Raw genomic sequence first — 14976 nt, 5'->3', positions numbered from 1 at the left:
GTGGGGCGGGGAGCTTATTGTCATTTTATTTTCGACGGGCTGGCCTGGGGTATTAATTGTATGAACCGAACCGTATGATTGCCGGGCCATCTACTGGATTAAGCCATAACGCAGGTACCACCAGCATCGTCATCGCCAAGTTCGTATGTGAATCGGCTAGGCTAGGCCATTTTTTGCAGCCGCCTCGGGTCAGACATGGTCGGCATATCTACATGCACCCTAAGGCACTGAACATCATCGCCTGATCCACCCACCATCCAGTGGAACATTCGCAAAATGCATTGCGATACCTTCGAGGCCAACTGACATTTCCTCCCAAAATGAACGACGAACGCGACAGAGAGCCCAATGGCGGGCCGCGGTCTGGCGGCGGGCGCGCCCCCTTCTACCGGCTGAACTCCAACCAAAGCGGCTCAAGTGTCTTTGAGGATGTCGAAATGGCGCAAGATGAGGTACGACTCGCAGATGCACTGCATCCAATACCAAGACTCGTCTACTCTACCTGTAGAATATAACGCGTTCTGGTTTACTGTAAATCTTCACCGCGGCTAACTCGCATCTTCTCAGCTGTTCTCTGGCCCCGTTGCCGAGAGCTTGCCTTCCAGCATTTCAGCCTTTGCGCATAGACGAGGCCGCGCCGATTCCACCACGAGTTTCGTATACTACAACGAGGACGAAGAAGACGTTGTAGAGTTTGAGGATGATGACAGAGCCTCTCATGTGTACGATGACGGTTCGGTGGCTATCGACATCGACGACATCCCTTTCGGTCCTGGGCCAGATGACGAAGAAGAGAGCTCCGAAGGACTGCTGGAAACCGCCCTCGACCACGAGCATTATGCAATGCGCAGACGATCATCTACCTATTCCAGAAACTCTGTGCACTCCCGGTTGCTTCGAACGGAGAGTGGGCGTACAGATGCGAGCGGAGGCGGTCGGGGTTACGGACGAGTCAGCCAGAAGCTCTATATGGTGAACGAGGATCTAACGATCGTCATTGCTGGTTTCCGTACGAGCCGTGTTGGTTTCGCGGTGTATATCTTCCTCTGTATCGCAACATTTGGCTTGGCTTACTTGCTACTGCGCTGGATTCCGAGGTGGCAGGTGAAGCTCACAGGGAAGTCATGCCCGCTGAGGGAGTGCGAATGGGTTGTCTTGGAAAACCAATGGGGCGAGATGTCAGTGCTACCAGTATCTTCGAGGCTGTACGACAGGTCATTATCGACAGTCTTTGGGGCCCCCGATAAGATGTATGCGCAGTATCTCGAAGATGACGCCGATCCCATTCTTCCTGAGCTCCGCGTCCTGATCTACCGATACGTGCGATTCTTCTTCCACCCTCTGAAGGATAAGTTCATCGTGTCGACCGGTTGGGAAGATCCCAACTGGAAGCGGGTGAGGGCTGTTCGTGCAGGGCTAGACACGGACGAGAAAGAGGAGCGGGAGAATGTATTTGGCGCCAATATCATCGATATCGAGCAAAAAACCATCTTTCAGTTGCTGGTGGACGAGGTAAGGCAGCAAGCACTCCTGCGCAGCTAGTAGGCTGGCCTCCCGAGTCTTTCTCGGGGCAGATTTTACTTCTATCGTGTTCACGTGTGCTAACCTGGTTCTGGTTCAGGTGTTCCACCCATTCTACATTTTCCAAATTGCCAGTCTGGTCCTATGGTCTCTGGACGAGTATTACTATTACGCAATCTGTATTTTCGTCATGTCGGCTGGTAGTATTGTGACTACCCTTATTGAGACCCGCTCTGTTAGTGTCACTGCGATCATCTCTCTCTCTCGAACCCAGAGCTAACACATAATAGACAATGCAAAGACTGAGGGACATTTCACGCTTTGAATGCGATGTTCGAGTCATACGCAGCGGATTCTGTAAGTTGCCCATTGTACGCATTGCAAAATCATATGCTAACGGCGAAAAGGGACGACGGTTCCCTCTTCCGACTTGGTGCCCGGAGACGTCTACGAAATTAGCGATCCTAGCCTGACGCAGTTCCCCGGTGACAGTTTGTTACTAAGCGGAGATTGTATCGTTAACGAGAGCATGCTTACTGGTGAATCTATACCTGTCTCTAAGATACCAGCCACTGACGAGACCCTCCATGAAATGAAGCTTGGGGCCTCGACTATCTCGTCTGAGGTTGCACGTCACTTCTTGTTCTGCGGAACCAAGATTGTTCGAGTACGCCGACCTCAAGACGAGAGGGATGATCAAGCGGTAGCGCTTGCCATGGTCGTCCGCACTGGGTTCAACACCACCAAGGGTTCATTGGTTCGGTCGATGCTCTTCCCGAAGCCGTCTGGCTTCAAGTTCTACCGCGATTCTTTCCGGTACATAGCTGTCATGGGAGGCATAGCGATCCTTGGATTTATCGTGTCATTTGTCAACTTTCTTCGTCTCGGTGTTGCTTGGCATCTCATTGTCGTACGGGCGTTAGACCTGATCACTATCGTGGTTCCTCCGGCACTCCCTGCAACGCTCACTATTGGCACCAACTTTGCTCTTAGTCGCCTCCGAAAAAAGCAGATATTCTGTATCAGTCCGCAAAGAGTCAATGTCGGTGGAAAGCTCGATGTCATGTGTTTCGACAAAACAGGCACGCTCACCGAAGAAGGTTTAGACGTGCTTGGAGTGAGGCTCGTATCAAGATCGACCAACTCATTCGGAGATGTGGTGTCAAAGGCAGAGTCGCTCGTTCCTCGGGCGAACTTTGGAGTCAATGACGAGAACAGATATGACACAAAGCATGCGGCTCTCTTCACCATGGCCACTTGCCACTCCCTCCGATCTGTCGATGGCGAACTTGTTGGCGACCCCTTGGACCTCAAGATGTTCGAGTTCACGAAGTGGACCTTTGAGGAAGGCAATCATGGTGGAGGCGATCACGAGGATGAAGAACAAGGGGGCTTGTCACCATCAGTCGCACGCCCGCCTCCCGTCACGCTCTACGATACGGATGACTATGGTACTGCCCAAGGTCAAAATGCCCCTATCGAGCTCGGCGTCCTGAAATCGTTCGAGTTTGTCTCCCACCTGCGAAGAGCAAGTGTTCTGGTTCGCGCATTTGGGCAACAAAGTGTAGACATTTATGTCAAGGGCGCCCCAGAATGCATGAAGGACATTTGTCGGGCAGACACCTTTCCAACGGACTACGAGGAGTTGCTCTCTCAATACACCCACAAAGGCTACAGAGTCATTGCTGTTGCTACGAAGCACTTGAAGAAATTGTCCTGGGTTAAGACACAGAAGATGAAGCGCGAGCAAGCTGAGAGCGATCTGGATTTTGTTGGGTTCATCATCTTTGAGAACAAGCTGAAACCCACTACAGCGGCGGTGCTCAAAGAGCTGACGCAGTCGAATATTGGCTCAATCATGGTCACTGGAGACAATATCTTGACAGCTATCAGTGTTTCGCGGAATTGTGGGCTGGTCGAAAGAGCGGCGCATTGCTTTGTTCCTCATTGCGCCTCGGGAAACTTCCAGGACCCAAATGCCGACATCCAATGGGAGAGCATCGATGATGCGAACCTCAAGTTGGACAATCGTACGCTGTTGCCACTGCCTCTTTCTTCTGATCAAGACGCTTCGTTGCCGTATGATATCACGAATTTGAGGAACTATTCGTTGGCCGTGAGCGGCGATGCGTTCCGGTGGATAGTCGATTTCGCGCCGGCCGACGTACTTCAAAGAATGCTGCTTCGCGGTAAGATCTATGCCAGAATGTCGCCTGATGAGAAGCATGAGCTGGTCGAGAAGCTACAAAGCATCGGCTATTGCTGCGGTTTCTGCGGCGATGGTGCAAATGACTGTGGTGCTTTAAAGGCGGCCGACGTGGGCATTTCGCTCTCGGAAGCCGAGGCATCGGTTGCGGCGCCTTTCACATCTCGCGTCTTTGACATTCGATGTGTACCTGATGTTATTCGAGAGGGAAGGGCTGCGCTTGTCACGAGCTTCAGCTGCTTCAAGTTTATGAGCCTCTACTCGTCCATCCAGTTCACGTCCGTCAGCTTTCTTTACGCATCAGCGTCGAACCTTGGAGACTTCCAGTTCTTGTTCATCGACGTCTTGCTTATCCTACCAATTGCTATCTTCATGGGCTGGGCCGGTCCGTATCCAGTCCTTAGCCGCAAGCGACCGAATGCAGATTTGGTGTCTCGAAAGGTCCTGACGCCTCTATTGGGACAGATTCTCATCTGCATTTCCATCCAGGCGGCGGCCTTCTTACTCGTGAGACAACAACCCTGGTTTATCCCGCCTCGTATCCATCACGAGAAGTCCAACATCAAGAATTCGGAGAACACTGCTCTGTTCCTGGTCTCTTGTTTCGAGTATACCTTCATCGGAGTGGTCATGAGCGCCGGGTTCCCTTTCCGACAACCCATGCACAAAAACTGTAAGCCCCTTCTTTCTATTCTCCCTCTCTCTCCCTCCCTCTACCGGGCTTTCTTCGTCACGGCTGCTAACCTAAGCGTGTGCTACGTCGTACAGGGCCTTTTGTAGCTACGATTGCCGCCGCGCTCGTGCTCATCACGTACATGGTCCTGGAGCCGGCGCATTGGCTGCGCAAGCTGATGCAGCTGACCAAGATGAGCTACTCGTTCAAGACGACGCTCGTCGTCCTCGGCCTGACCTACTTCGTCCTCGCGTGGGTCTCGGAGAACTACGTCTTCCCGCGCCTGTCGCGGGCGCTGGGCAAGGCGAAGCTGGCGCTGTCGGGCAAGCCCAAGCAGCGGAAGGAGTACAAGGTGATTGCGGAGAGGATGCAGATGTAAAGAGAAGAGTTACTCTTTTTGCTTCTACTTTTTACCAAAAGAAAAGTTATGTTATGTTGAGTTGGCGTCTTTGTTGCTGTTGTAATTTGTATAGAACGCTTGAGCGCTTGCATGGCTTTGTTTGTTGTATTGGTATTGGTTGGTCTAGATACGATCCAGTCGCTTTGCCACTCACTTGTAGGCAGACGGGTAGCGTGGGTTGATCGGTTTCGACTCTGTAATTCTCGTGGAGTTTGCTTGTCGCTACACTTGGAGTAGGGAAGAGAGAACGATAGCGAGGAAAAGATTGTATGCATCGTAAAGGCTGCCAAGAGAGGTAGGGACGGCGTTACTTAGAGATTTCATAGATAAGAGTCGCCGAAAAAAATAAGTATTCCAAGTCCATGTTCCAGCAATAACCCAGTGCCAACGTGCCTATGAGTGACCTCTGAGTACGTGAGCGTTATAAGTTCGCCCACTTCGATGATGGGATAGTCAATCCGTATAGCAGTTGTAGAGTGCAAGACCCTACGGATGCCCTTACGTCATACCTGCTTTTGCTTTAGGTCCGGCTCCATTGACTCTGATTAATGGGTGATGGAGAGAATGATGGCTGGCAGTAGTACAGCATATGCAAAGTAGTCACTCGTCTCATCATGGGGAAAGCTATGTTCTGTACAGCGGCGAGGTGCCCAGCCAGTTTTGGTCCACCGGCCATGCAATAAACAGTCATCTGAGTGAGCTATGAGGTATCATCCACTTTTACACATACACCACTCGCTATGCTTCCCTAACCATTATTATGTATGAAGCATAATTATCTAACCCTCCATTGCGACGTCTTTATCGGAGCCGGCGTCTCCGTTGAGCGCCTCCTTTTCCCTCCGCGGAATCTCAAACACGACGGCCCCGTTCTTGCCGCCCTGCACCGTCTTCCACCGACCCAGGCGGTGCTCCTTGCCGACGGCCGCCACCACGCACAATCCGTCCTCGCCGCGATGGCCGCGTTCGAACAGGGAGATGTCGTTCACCACGCCCTTGACAAACCAAGGTTCGCTCTCTTCCGAGTGGGTTCCGTTGACCTTCACTTCTCCATCTCCTGATTCGACTTCGGAAGGCTGTCCAAGTACTCCCACAGGTTCGATTGACCGCTTGTCCTCGCTTAAACGCCACAGTCGAACACAGCCATCCCAGCTGCCGGAGAGAATGATGTCTGAGTAGGGGAGTGTACGGAGCGCGGTGATCCATCTAGGTTGTTCGGGGGAGACCTGTTTGAGATCGGGTATCTTTTCCGCAGATGCTTCTTCGGGTTTGAGAGGCGGCTCAAAGCCGTGGGCATGGGGCAGGATGAATAGGGGCTTCTTCTTGCTGATACTCCACAGGGATATCGAGCCGTTTTGAGAGCCAGTGACAAACAGTTCGTCGTCTAACATGGCAACACGGTCCATGGTGTTCTCAAGTGCTAACGACTTGGGGTTCATATGGTCGCCCTTGGTCTTTTTCTCGCTGCCGCCGCCGCGGAAAACCAGCTGGGACTCCTCTACGACCTTCCACAATCGCGCTGTGCGGTCGCGGGCGCCGACAGTAACACATCGTTCCTGAGATAAGGCCGCGATGTCCACGACTTCGTCTGCGTGTCCATATAACGTTTCCTACAGATCCAAGTATTAGTACTCTGAGCTCGAGTGCGATGTATGGCCGAACAAGTTCCACTTACAACATAGGCAAAAGGGGGCCCATCCTCCAAGCTCCAAACTTTCACCGTTCTGTCCTTGGAAGCAGTATAAAGCTGATTGGTTCCGCGTCGGAACGCCAGACCAGTCACAGCGTCTCGGTGGTGTGTGAATACTCGAAGCGGTTTGAGGGTCTTGGCATCGTGTATGATCAAACGTCGATCGCTACCTCCCGTTACAACATATTGTCCGTCTTCCGATGCAGCAACACACAGAATCTCGCCAGTGTGCCCTTGGTAGTTCTTATTTTTAGCAGCTTTGGTCCGGTCGCCCTGTCGCGAGAGGACCTTGTCAGGCTGCCTGCGTGGGGGAGCCTGCTTCTTCGGCTTCTTCTTGGTCGTTTGCGGAAATTGATTTGCGGGTAAGTCCTGTAGCCTCCACTTAACGAGGGTTCGATCTTTGTGTACTGTGTATGCGAAAGGGGCGCATGTTGCAACTGATGTCGTAGCCAGCGTGTTGCCGCGGAACAAGGTGTGGGAAGCCTTCTCGGGGGCCAATTCGCCGGCGATGGTGCGATAGACTTTGCCCTTGGCTTCGGCGACGTCTTCCCGCAGTCTGCGTTCGAGCAGGATTTCTCGGTCCACGTCTTCGGCATTGAAGCCGACTTCTTGGACTTGCTCCTTGACGTTTTCAAGGTAACGAGTTGCGAGCCTCAATCTCTTCTCGGCGGCAGTTTCTCCTTCGTTTTCCGAGTCGGAACCTTCTCCTTCTCCGTCATCTTCTGGTTCGTCGAAGCCTCCATCTTCGCTGTCAGAGCTTCCGGAAATCGACTCGTCGTCCCGTTCTGGGCGCTTGGAGGGCGCGGCAGGTTTCGTCACTTTTCCGGGGCCTTTGGCAGAGGAGCCATAAGGTCTCTTTTTAGGATTTTCTGTGGTGGGAGCCCGCTTCCGCTTGTTCTGGGCGCCGGGTATCGTGAAGAAGGAGGACATTTTGGCGAATTGTCGCGGCTGTTGTCCTGATTCTCGAGCAATACGCAGCAAGACCGAGATGCTGCCTCCCAAAAAGTTCGCCCTTCAGACCTAGTAGATCATATCGCAAAAAAAGTTAAAGTGGGGCGCATGCTAGTGTGGCTAGATCCGACTTATCGTCTTATCGGCATCCCCGCCTATGTGGCTCAATCCCCGACCCTCCGAGTGTCTGGAACCCAATTGCGGCTGAATCAAAGGCTCAGGTTTACCCCAGCAGCAGGCAAGCACAAGCAAGGTGTTAAGGTCAGAGTGGGTCGGCCTCAAGCTAACGGAACCAGGCTGTAGCTTGACTGCGCGTCTGTGTGTGATTGCATCCATCATCGGCCTTGCGACAGCCAGAAGACCTTATCCAGTTGACGTCCAAAGACCCGAGAGCCTCAAACCGTACAGCATCACCAAATCAGAGCAAGGTCTCTCGTACTACAAGTTCCTACCACCAGTAACAACCTTGCACACTTGCCCATCATGTAGGTCGTCTTTAACCCGAAGCATAACCGGAGATGCAGCGGGCAGCGAGCTAACCAGCCATCTATCTCGCAGGGAGGTGCTTTTGGGAATTACGGGCAAGGACTTCACCTTGATCGCAGCTTCTAAAGCTCAGATGCGAGGACCTACCATCATCAAGGCCGCCGATGACAAGACAAGAGCGCTGAACAAGTCCACGTTGATAGCATTCTCTGGAGAAGCGGGAGACACAAGTACGTACATGGTCCCTGGCGAGGGCAGGCATGGACCGTCCTCTCGGTGCTTTGGGAGCGAGAGCTGGAGCTTTCGGAAGGTTGTCATTATATCTTACTGACAGGGTGATCTGCAGTTCAATTCACGGAATACATCCAAGCGAATGCCCAGCTGTACTCGATGCGGAACGAGACCGAGCTGTCACCAACAGCGCTGGCACACTACGTCCGCGGCGAGCTGGCTTCGAGTCTGCGCTCACGAAAACCCTACAACGTCAACCTTCTGTTGGGAGGCGTTGACCCCATCACCCACAAGCCCAAGCTGTTCTGGCTCGACTACCTTGCTTCGTTAGCACCCGTTCCCTACGCCGCCCACGGCTACGCCCAATACTACTGTCTTTCTATTCTCGACAAGCACCACCATCCCGATATCAGCCTGGGAGAGGGCATCAAGCTGCTGGAGAAGTGCACGGACGAGCTGAAGCGACGCATGCCGATTGACTTCAAGGGTATGACGGTCAAGGCGATGACGAAGAACGGCATAGTGGACATCGAGTTCAACGATGACAAGGTTGTTCATAGTGCTTGAGCGCAGACCTCTCTTGGTATGTTGCCTGGCAATGAATGATAAAGCGCAAAGGGAGGCCAAGGCCATATGACTGTGTACACTATCTAGAAGTACTAGGGCGGGTTTATACCCGTATGCGAAAGCACTCATGACTGCTAATCCACGATGTTTACCCAACAATCATGGCCATATTAATATGCTCTTCTCAACATGCAAACTTTCACTCATCCGAAGATGGGGATTGCATAGCCATGTTGCAATAGTGTCGCCAGTCGTTCATATGGAACTTGTCACAGTATTGCTAGTGAAATTACCACGAGGACTACCACACGGTGCTTCCGTTCTGTGTTAGCATCATGCTTATCTAAAGTATACTAAGCGAAGTTGCCTGCATTTGGTCCTTTCAGTGCGCATTCTTAATGCGTCTCGATACCAAACTATTCAGGTGTAGTTATTTGGGTTTGGTCTAGATGGGCCCAGCATAGTAGAGACCAACACTTGACTCGGCAAAAGTGGCTGTCCAGCTCTTATCGGCTGGTGGGCATGGGGGTCCAAACCGGCCAGAGCGAGCGGTGTACCCTTTAGGACCCTGTCAACCTCGCTAGCAGTCTCTCGAGTGATATGGTAGTAATGCTGATGGATGGCTACCTACGTTCTTCGTTTGGGATTTGGCAGGCGGTGAATATTGTCGTAGCAAACGTCACCTTTCTGCATGTAGCGAAGAAGCAGAGCTGGAAGTATTTGACATAAAGATGCACACACGCCAGATCCCTCTTCGAGCCGCAGCTGATTAAACCACTGTCTGGTTTCCTTAAGCGAAAAAGACTGCTACATTTAGCCTCTCCAAGGCTTTCTAGAAAATTCGCCTAGATGTAGTGCATTTCTATGTTGAAGGGTAGGATCTCCCAAGATTACGCCCGCTAGATAGGTGGGGTGCAGGCTCAGTTCACGTACATACTGTAGTCTTTGCAGAAGTCTTTGACTGTATGTAAGTGGTCTTTTCCAGATGTCGTAAGTGCTCGTGCCTCGTGTAGGGGCACGGGTTCTAGAGAATTCCTGCGTTCGTTTCTGGTCGAAACTGTGACTGTGCCCGCTCGGGGGAGAGTCCGGAAAGGCGTGGCCGTGTCCCCTCGAAGGGTTGAGGTGAGCTGGCGAAGTGGCGATAGAGGGCCCGCTGTGCGTCAACAGATGACGGAGTCAAGGGTCTCTGACACTGGAGGTAGCTGAGACTACAAGCCGGCCGCCCCAGCAAACAGACCAGGATGCCGACCTCCAGCCAGTACATATTGATGATGTCTGACACCCGACCTGAGTGCTGTAATAAGACTGCACTACAGAAAACTGTGAAATAGAGGCCAAAATCACTTACCTGCGTGTAGGCCGTCATCTAGATACCCATAATAGTGCTGTTAAGGCGTCCGAGTCCAGACATTACTCAGGTTTCCCTGCACCCTGCGGAAGTGCGTGTTGATAGTGGAATTGGTCCTGAAACTCTGGGGAAGGGGTATGTATGTACATATGTAGTTAAGCCTATTTTGCAGTTGCTGTATGGGTGTCAGAAGTACCTACTCAATACGACCATCAGCTCATAGGTAGGTTAGATGTGTAGGTTGTTGTTGCCACCCGACTACATTGAGCGACTCGAGAAGAAAAAATTTGCCCATTCTGCCACCCATCTACTCCAGACTTTCGGGAGGATGGTTGAACTGCATGTACACATGCGGTGCTCCACCAGAAACTAGCAGCCAGCAATCAGCGGCCTGCCTGCCTGTAGGCAATGACGCCTGTATGTACAGACATGGGCTGTAAGCAGAAAGCCGGTGTTGACCAACAATTAGCTCTAACAACATCTACGGATGCAGATACAGTGTATAGAAGTCGGTACTGAGATGTGTAACAGTGCCAGATGGGCTTACCAGGTAGGAAGAGAAGACTATATGTATGGACATAGTCGTATGCAGTAGTATCCTGATATCATAAGGGTGCACTTTCAACGGATGCCAGGTGGATGGCAGAGGGGTGACCAACAACGCAATGCAGTCGCCTCCATGTTGTACTTAGTAGGGGCAGGTACCTTATCCAAGTACATGCTGGGCTCTGATAGAGCGGCCTCTGATGTTTCTGGCAACGCAAACCACATACCTCACCTAAACCAGTCCAGCAGCCTCAATGGATGCAAGGAGTCATGTCATGTATGTCAGATAGTAGCGGGAGTGCAAGCAAGCAACGAAGATAGCAAGCACTAGAACATTTTTTTTTTCTCCTTCTCCTAGACGTCCCTAGCCACCTAACCAGGCTGAAAGTGAATGTTAGGCCAGGCCGTTGGTTGGTTGGCAACATGTGTACATGCAGACTTGGGAGATGTTGTACTTAACAAACGCTGGTACATGCAACTTCCATGGGACCTCCAGACCAAATTTTTTTTCCAGGCCACCCACCCACTCCCCATTCAACTAAAACCTCCCAAAACCTCCCCTGCCTGACCCATTCTTCCCATCCCACAACCACCCTCTATCAACCTCTTTTTTTTTCCTTTTTCCCTCTTCCCACCAGGACGAGAGAGAGAAGAAGATTCTCACATAACACACTTGCAGTCTGCGTTTGGTCATCGTTGTTTTCTCTTTCCTTTGAAAAAGATTTCGTTTTCTTTTCGAAGGAGCTTGAAGACTTGCATCAATAGACGTGTGATTCCCGGCAGCCTTCCCCAGTAGACAGGCTTTTCACACATTCTACATAATCATTTTTTCCCGACTGAGAAGAGCGACCCCAGGCTTTTCCTCATTCCCATCACATTCACGATCTTTTTTTGTCTTCTCATCGCCCCTTCGGTCGAGAAGTACAACATTGTTTTTCATCCCACCCTCTCGTTCTTTCCATCAGAGATAACGTAATCGGCTGGACACGAGAAACACTTGTCAACCAACGACATCAATCCCCACGATTTCATTCGTACCTCCGACACCCAACATGGCTGATCAAATCAACATGGGCGGCTTGAGCCTCGGCGAGCAACAGAACGGTCCTCGCTCTTACATCCCACCCCACATGCGCGGTAAGATGGGCGGTGGTGGTGGTGGTCCCCCGGCTGGCCCCCCTCCCGGTCCTGCCATGAATGGCGGCCTGAACAACAGCGCTTGGGCAGGGTAAGTCAACATTCCATTTGAAGTTTTCCTCATGTCGCTTCCTACCTGTTTTGTAATTTTTTTATTTATTTTTCTGCGAATTTTTATCTGTCTGCTGTACCCATGGCGAACTCAAGAGCCCTCACTAACATTGCTCGTTTCAACAGTAACCAGAATTTCGATGCCCGTCCTGCTCCTGGCTGGGCCGGTGCTAACCCTCTCCCTGGCGGCCCCGGCCCCAATGACTTCCCTCCCCCTCAGCACCACGCTCCTCAACAGCGAGGCTACGGCCGCGGTGGTGGTGGTGGCGGCTTCGACCGTAACGGCTACGGCAACCCCAATGCAGGCGGCGGTGGCGGTTACGCTCGCGGCTCTGGCGATGGTCAGTGGCGCGACGGAAAGCACGTTCCTGGTCCTGTCAACCCTCGTGTCGAGCGGGAGCTCTTCGGTACTCCCGAAGACCCTTCTAAGCAGCACACCGGTATCAATTTCGAGAAGTACGACGACATCCCTGTCGAGGCTTCCGGTCACGATGTCCCCGAGGCTGTCACTACATTCACAAACCCCCCTCTGGATGACCACCTGATCTCCAACATTAGCCTTGCCCGCTACAACGTCCCTACCCCTGTTCAGAAGTACTCTATCCCTATCGTGATGGGAGGCAGAGATCTGATGGCTTGCGCCCAGACTGGTTCCGGAAAGACTGGTGGTTTCCTTTTCCCTATCCTGTCGCAGGCATTCCAGACCGGTCCCTCAGCTACTCCCGCTGCTGGTGGCGGCTTCGGACGTCAGCGCAAGGCTTACCCCACATCCCTGATCCTTGCGCCCACTCGCGAGTTGGTCTCGCAAATCTACGAGGAATCTCGCAAGTTCGCCTACCGATCTTGGGTTCGCCCCTGTGTCGTCTACGGTGGTGCTGACATCGGCTCCCAACTCCGCCAAATCGAGCGTGGCTGCGATCTTTTGGTCGCCACCCCTGGTCGTCTCGTCGATCTCATTGAGCGCGGTCGTATCTCGCTTGTTAACATCAAGTACCTCGTGCTGGATGAGGCTGATCGCATGTTGGACATGGGTTTCGAGCCCCAGATCCGACGTATCGTCGAGGGTGAGGATATGCCCGGCGTCAATGACCGCCAGACCCTCATGTTTTCGGCCACCTTCCCCCGCGACATCCAGATGCTCGCTCGCGATTTCTTGAAGGACTACATCTTCCTGTCCGTTGGTCGCGTTGGTTCCACCTCCGAGAACATCACCCAGAAGGTCGAGTACGTCGAAGACATTGACAAGCGCTCTGTTCTTCTCGACATTCTCCACACCCATGGTGCTGGCTTGACCTTGATCTTCGTCGAGACGAAGCGCATGGCCGACTCTCTGTCCGACTTCCTCATCAACCAAAACTTCCCTGCCACGTCCATTCACGGTGACCGCACCCAACGCGAGCGTGAGCGGGCCCTGGAGATGTTCCGCAATGCACGATGCCCCATCCTTGTTGCCACTGCTGTTGCGGCTCGTGGTCTCGATATTCCCAATGTCACCCACGTCGTCAACTACGATCTGCCCACCGACATTGACGACTACGTTCACCGAATCGGTCGTACTGGTCGTGCTGGTAACACTGGTCACTCAACTGCTTTCTTCAACCGCGGCAACCGCGGTGTCGTGCGAGAACTCCTCGAACTGCTGAAGGAGGCCAACCAGGAGGTTCCTTCCTTCCTCGAGACCATTGCTCGCGAGAGCTCCTTCGGAGGCGGCGGTCGTGGCCGTGGTCGTGGAGGCGGTGGTGGTCGTGGCCGTGGTGGCAACAGCGATTTCCGCAAGTTCAACAACGGCGGCGGCGGCTTCGGCGGCGGCTTCGGTGGCCCACCTCAAGGAGGCAACTTCGGCGGTGGTGGTGGCGGCTTCGGCGGTCCCCCCAGCGGCGGCTACGGTGGTGGCGGTGGTGCCTACGGCGGCGGCGGCGGCTACGGTGGCGGCGGCGGCTACGGCAACCCCAGCGGACCTGGCCAGGCCTCTTGGTGGTAAACAAACACCGACCTGACGTCCTTTCCAGATCCCCGCAACTTGCAATGGGGGTTTTCTGTCGCAATAGGATTGGACGCCCTGAATCTCTTTTCGCGACACATACACTTTCTCATGTTTTACATTTGTTTTGCGTTGACGCTTCACCATTGGCATTTTCTTCACCAAATTTTGCGAGGCATAAATCCTTCTCCCGGCGGACTTGATATTCAGCCTCCGTTGAGGACTGGCAGGGTAGAGTCCCATGACATAGGACTCTGGCACATGATACGGCATTTGTCTTTTTACGGCTGCATACGCAATTTATGATACCCATAGAAGTCCCCTCAGCGGGCGACTTGCGAGCAGCTGCATCAGAAAGACTTTGGAAGGTCAAACACGTGCCTTCACCACCGAGACTGGGTCGGTCTAGGGACATCTGAGGGCAGATGATCCTGGACACCCGGTCCAATCGACGCATTTGCGACCTGCTTTCACCTTCGTAGAGGAGGACTTTACGAGAATGGAAATCGTCCTTGGCATTCTCACATAGAAGGGGATTTATGCTCTGCTGCTTGGCAGTTGATTCTGTGCGATGGCATATTCATAGACAAAAGTGGATTTCTCGGTTCTTTGCTAGGCGGGCTCGACAATGCGAGCACACGCCACGGCGAGGGAACCTTTAGAGGGCTCATGATGATAGAAATGGTAATTTCGACCGAGGTCGAGAATAATGGATTCATGAACAACAGAAAACGGCGTCTCGGTGAGCAGGGCATGTGGATTCAGACCTCTCCCTAGATTCATTGTCACTTATTGAAGAATCTCGGGGCGATCAGGCAGGTCAGTCAGCATTTAGGGATCCTGCTCCTTCGATACAGCAGCATACGGAACAGGCTAGAGATGAATCTGCCCTGGCAACGATACTGCCAAATGGACGGCAGTGTGGCCTCGCAAATGTCGTCTGAGACGTTCTTCAGCCCTTCCGGTTTTTTAGTCGTGGTGGTGGAAAGGAAAGGCTCCATCATGAATGGACTGAGAACTCCCAAATAAAAAAAAAAGAACGTTGCTTCATACAACTGCTTGCCTTTTAGAACTCATGGTGACTTGCGTGATGTGTATGAATGTGGCAGTAGGTATAAGCGAATCGAT

At 52.6% G+C, this 14976-nt stretch overlaps 4 protein-coding genes across 4 annotated transcripts; 3 read left to right on the top strand and 1 right to left on the bottom strand.

Annotated features, from left to right (window-relative positions):
* Positions 1-263: 263 nt before the first annotated feature.
* On the top strand, positions 264-4779 carry PG985_013437 (uncharacterized protein; the record flags this gene model as incomplete). Its single annotated transcript, XM_066833203.1, has 6 exons — positions 264-452; positions 568-1512; positions 1622-1756; positions 1812-1878; positions 1929-4400; positions 4496-4779. Coding segments are annotated over 6 exons (4092 nt in total), but the record flags the coding sequence as incomplete, so codon positions are not given.
* Positions 4780-5579: 800 nt separating this feature from the next.
* Positions 5580-7420, bottom strand: PG985_013436 (pre-rRNA processing protein; the record flags this gene model as incomplete). Its single annotated transcript, XM_066833202.1, has 2 exons — positions 5580-6410; positions 6476-7420. 2 exons carry the CDS (start codon positions 7418-7420, stop codon positions 5580-5582), a joined length of 1776 nt encoding a protein of 591 aa, XP_066677942.1.
* Positions 7421-8060: 640 nt separating this feature from the next.
* Positions 8061-8725, top strand: PG985_013435 (uncharacterized protein; the record flags this gene model as incomplete). The annotated part of the gene is made up of 2 exons (XM_066833201.1): positions 8061-8157; positions 8274-8725. 2 exons carry the CDS (start codon positions 8061-8063, stop codon positions 8723-8725), a joined length of 549 nt encoding a protein of 182 aa, XP_066677941.1.
* Positions 8726-11671: 2946 nt separating this feature from the next.
* On the top strand, positions 11672-13848 carry PG985_013434 (DEAD-box ATP-dependent RNA helicase; the record flags this gene model as incomplete). Its single annotated transcript, XM_066833200.1, has 2 exons — positions 11672-11847; positions 11994-13848. 2 exons carry the CDS (start codon positions 11672-11674, stop codon positions 13846-13848), a joined length of 2031 nt encoding a protein of 676 aa, XP_066677940.1.
* Positions 13849-14976: the final 1128 nt, after the last annotated feature.

Source organism: Apiospora marii, assembly GCF_038362585.1.
Source record: "Apiospora marii strain CBS 49790 chromosome Unknown utg000011l_segment0_segment0, whole genome shotgun sequence".
NCBI classification, from domain to species: domain Eukaryota; kingdom Fungi; phylum Ascomycota; class Sordariomycetes; order Amphisphaeriales; family Apiosporaceae; genus Apiospora; species Apiospora marii.
This window is presented reverse-complemented; position numbering and strand designations above follow the sequence as displayed.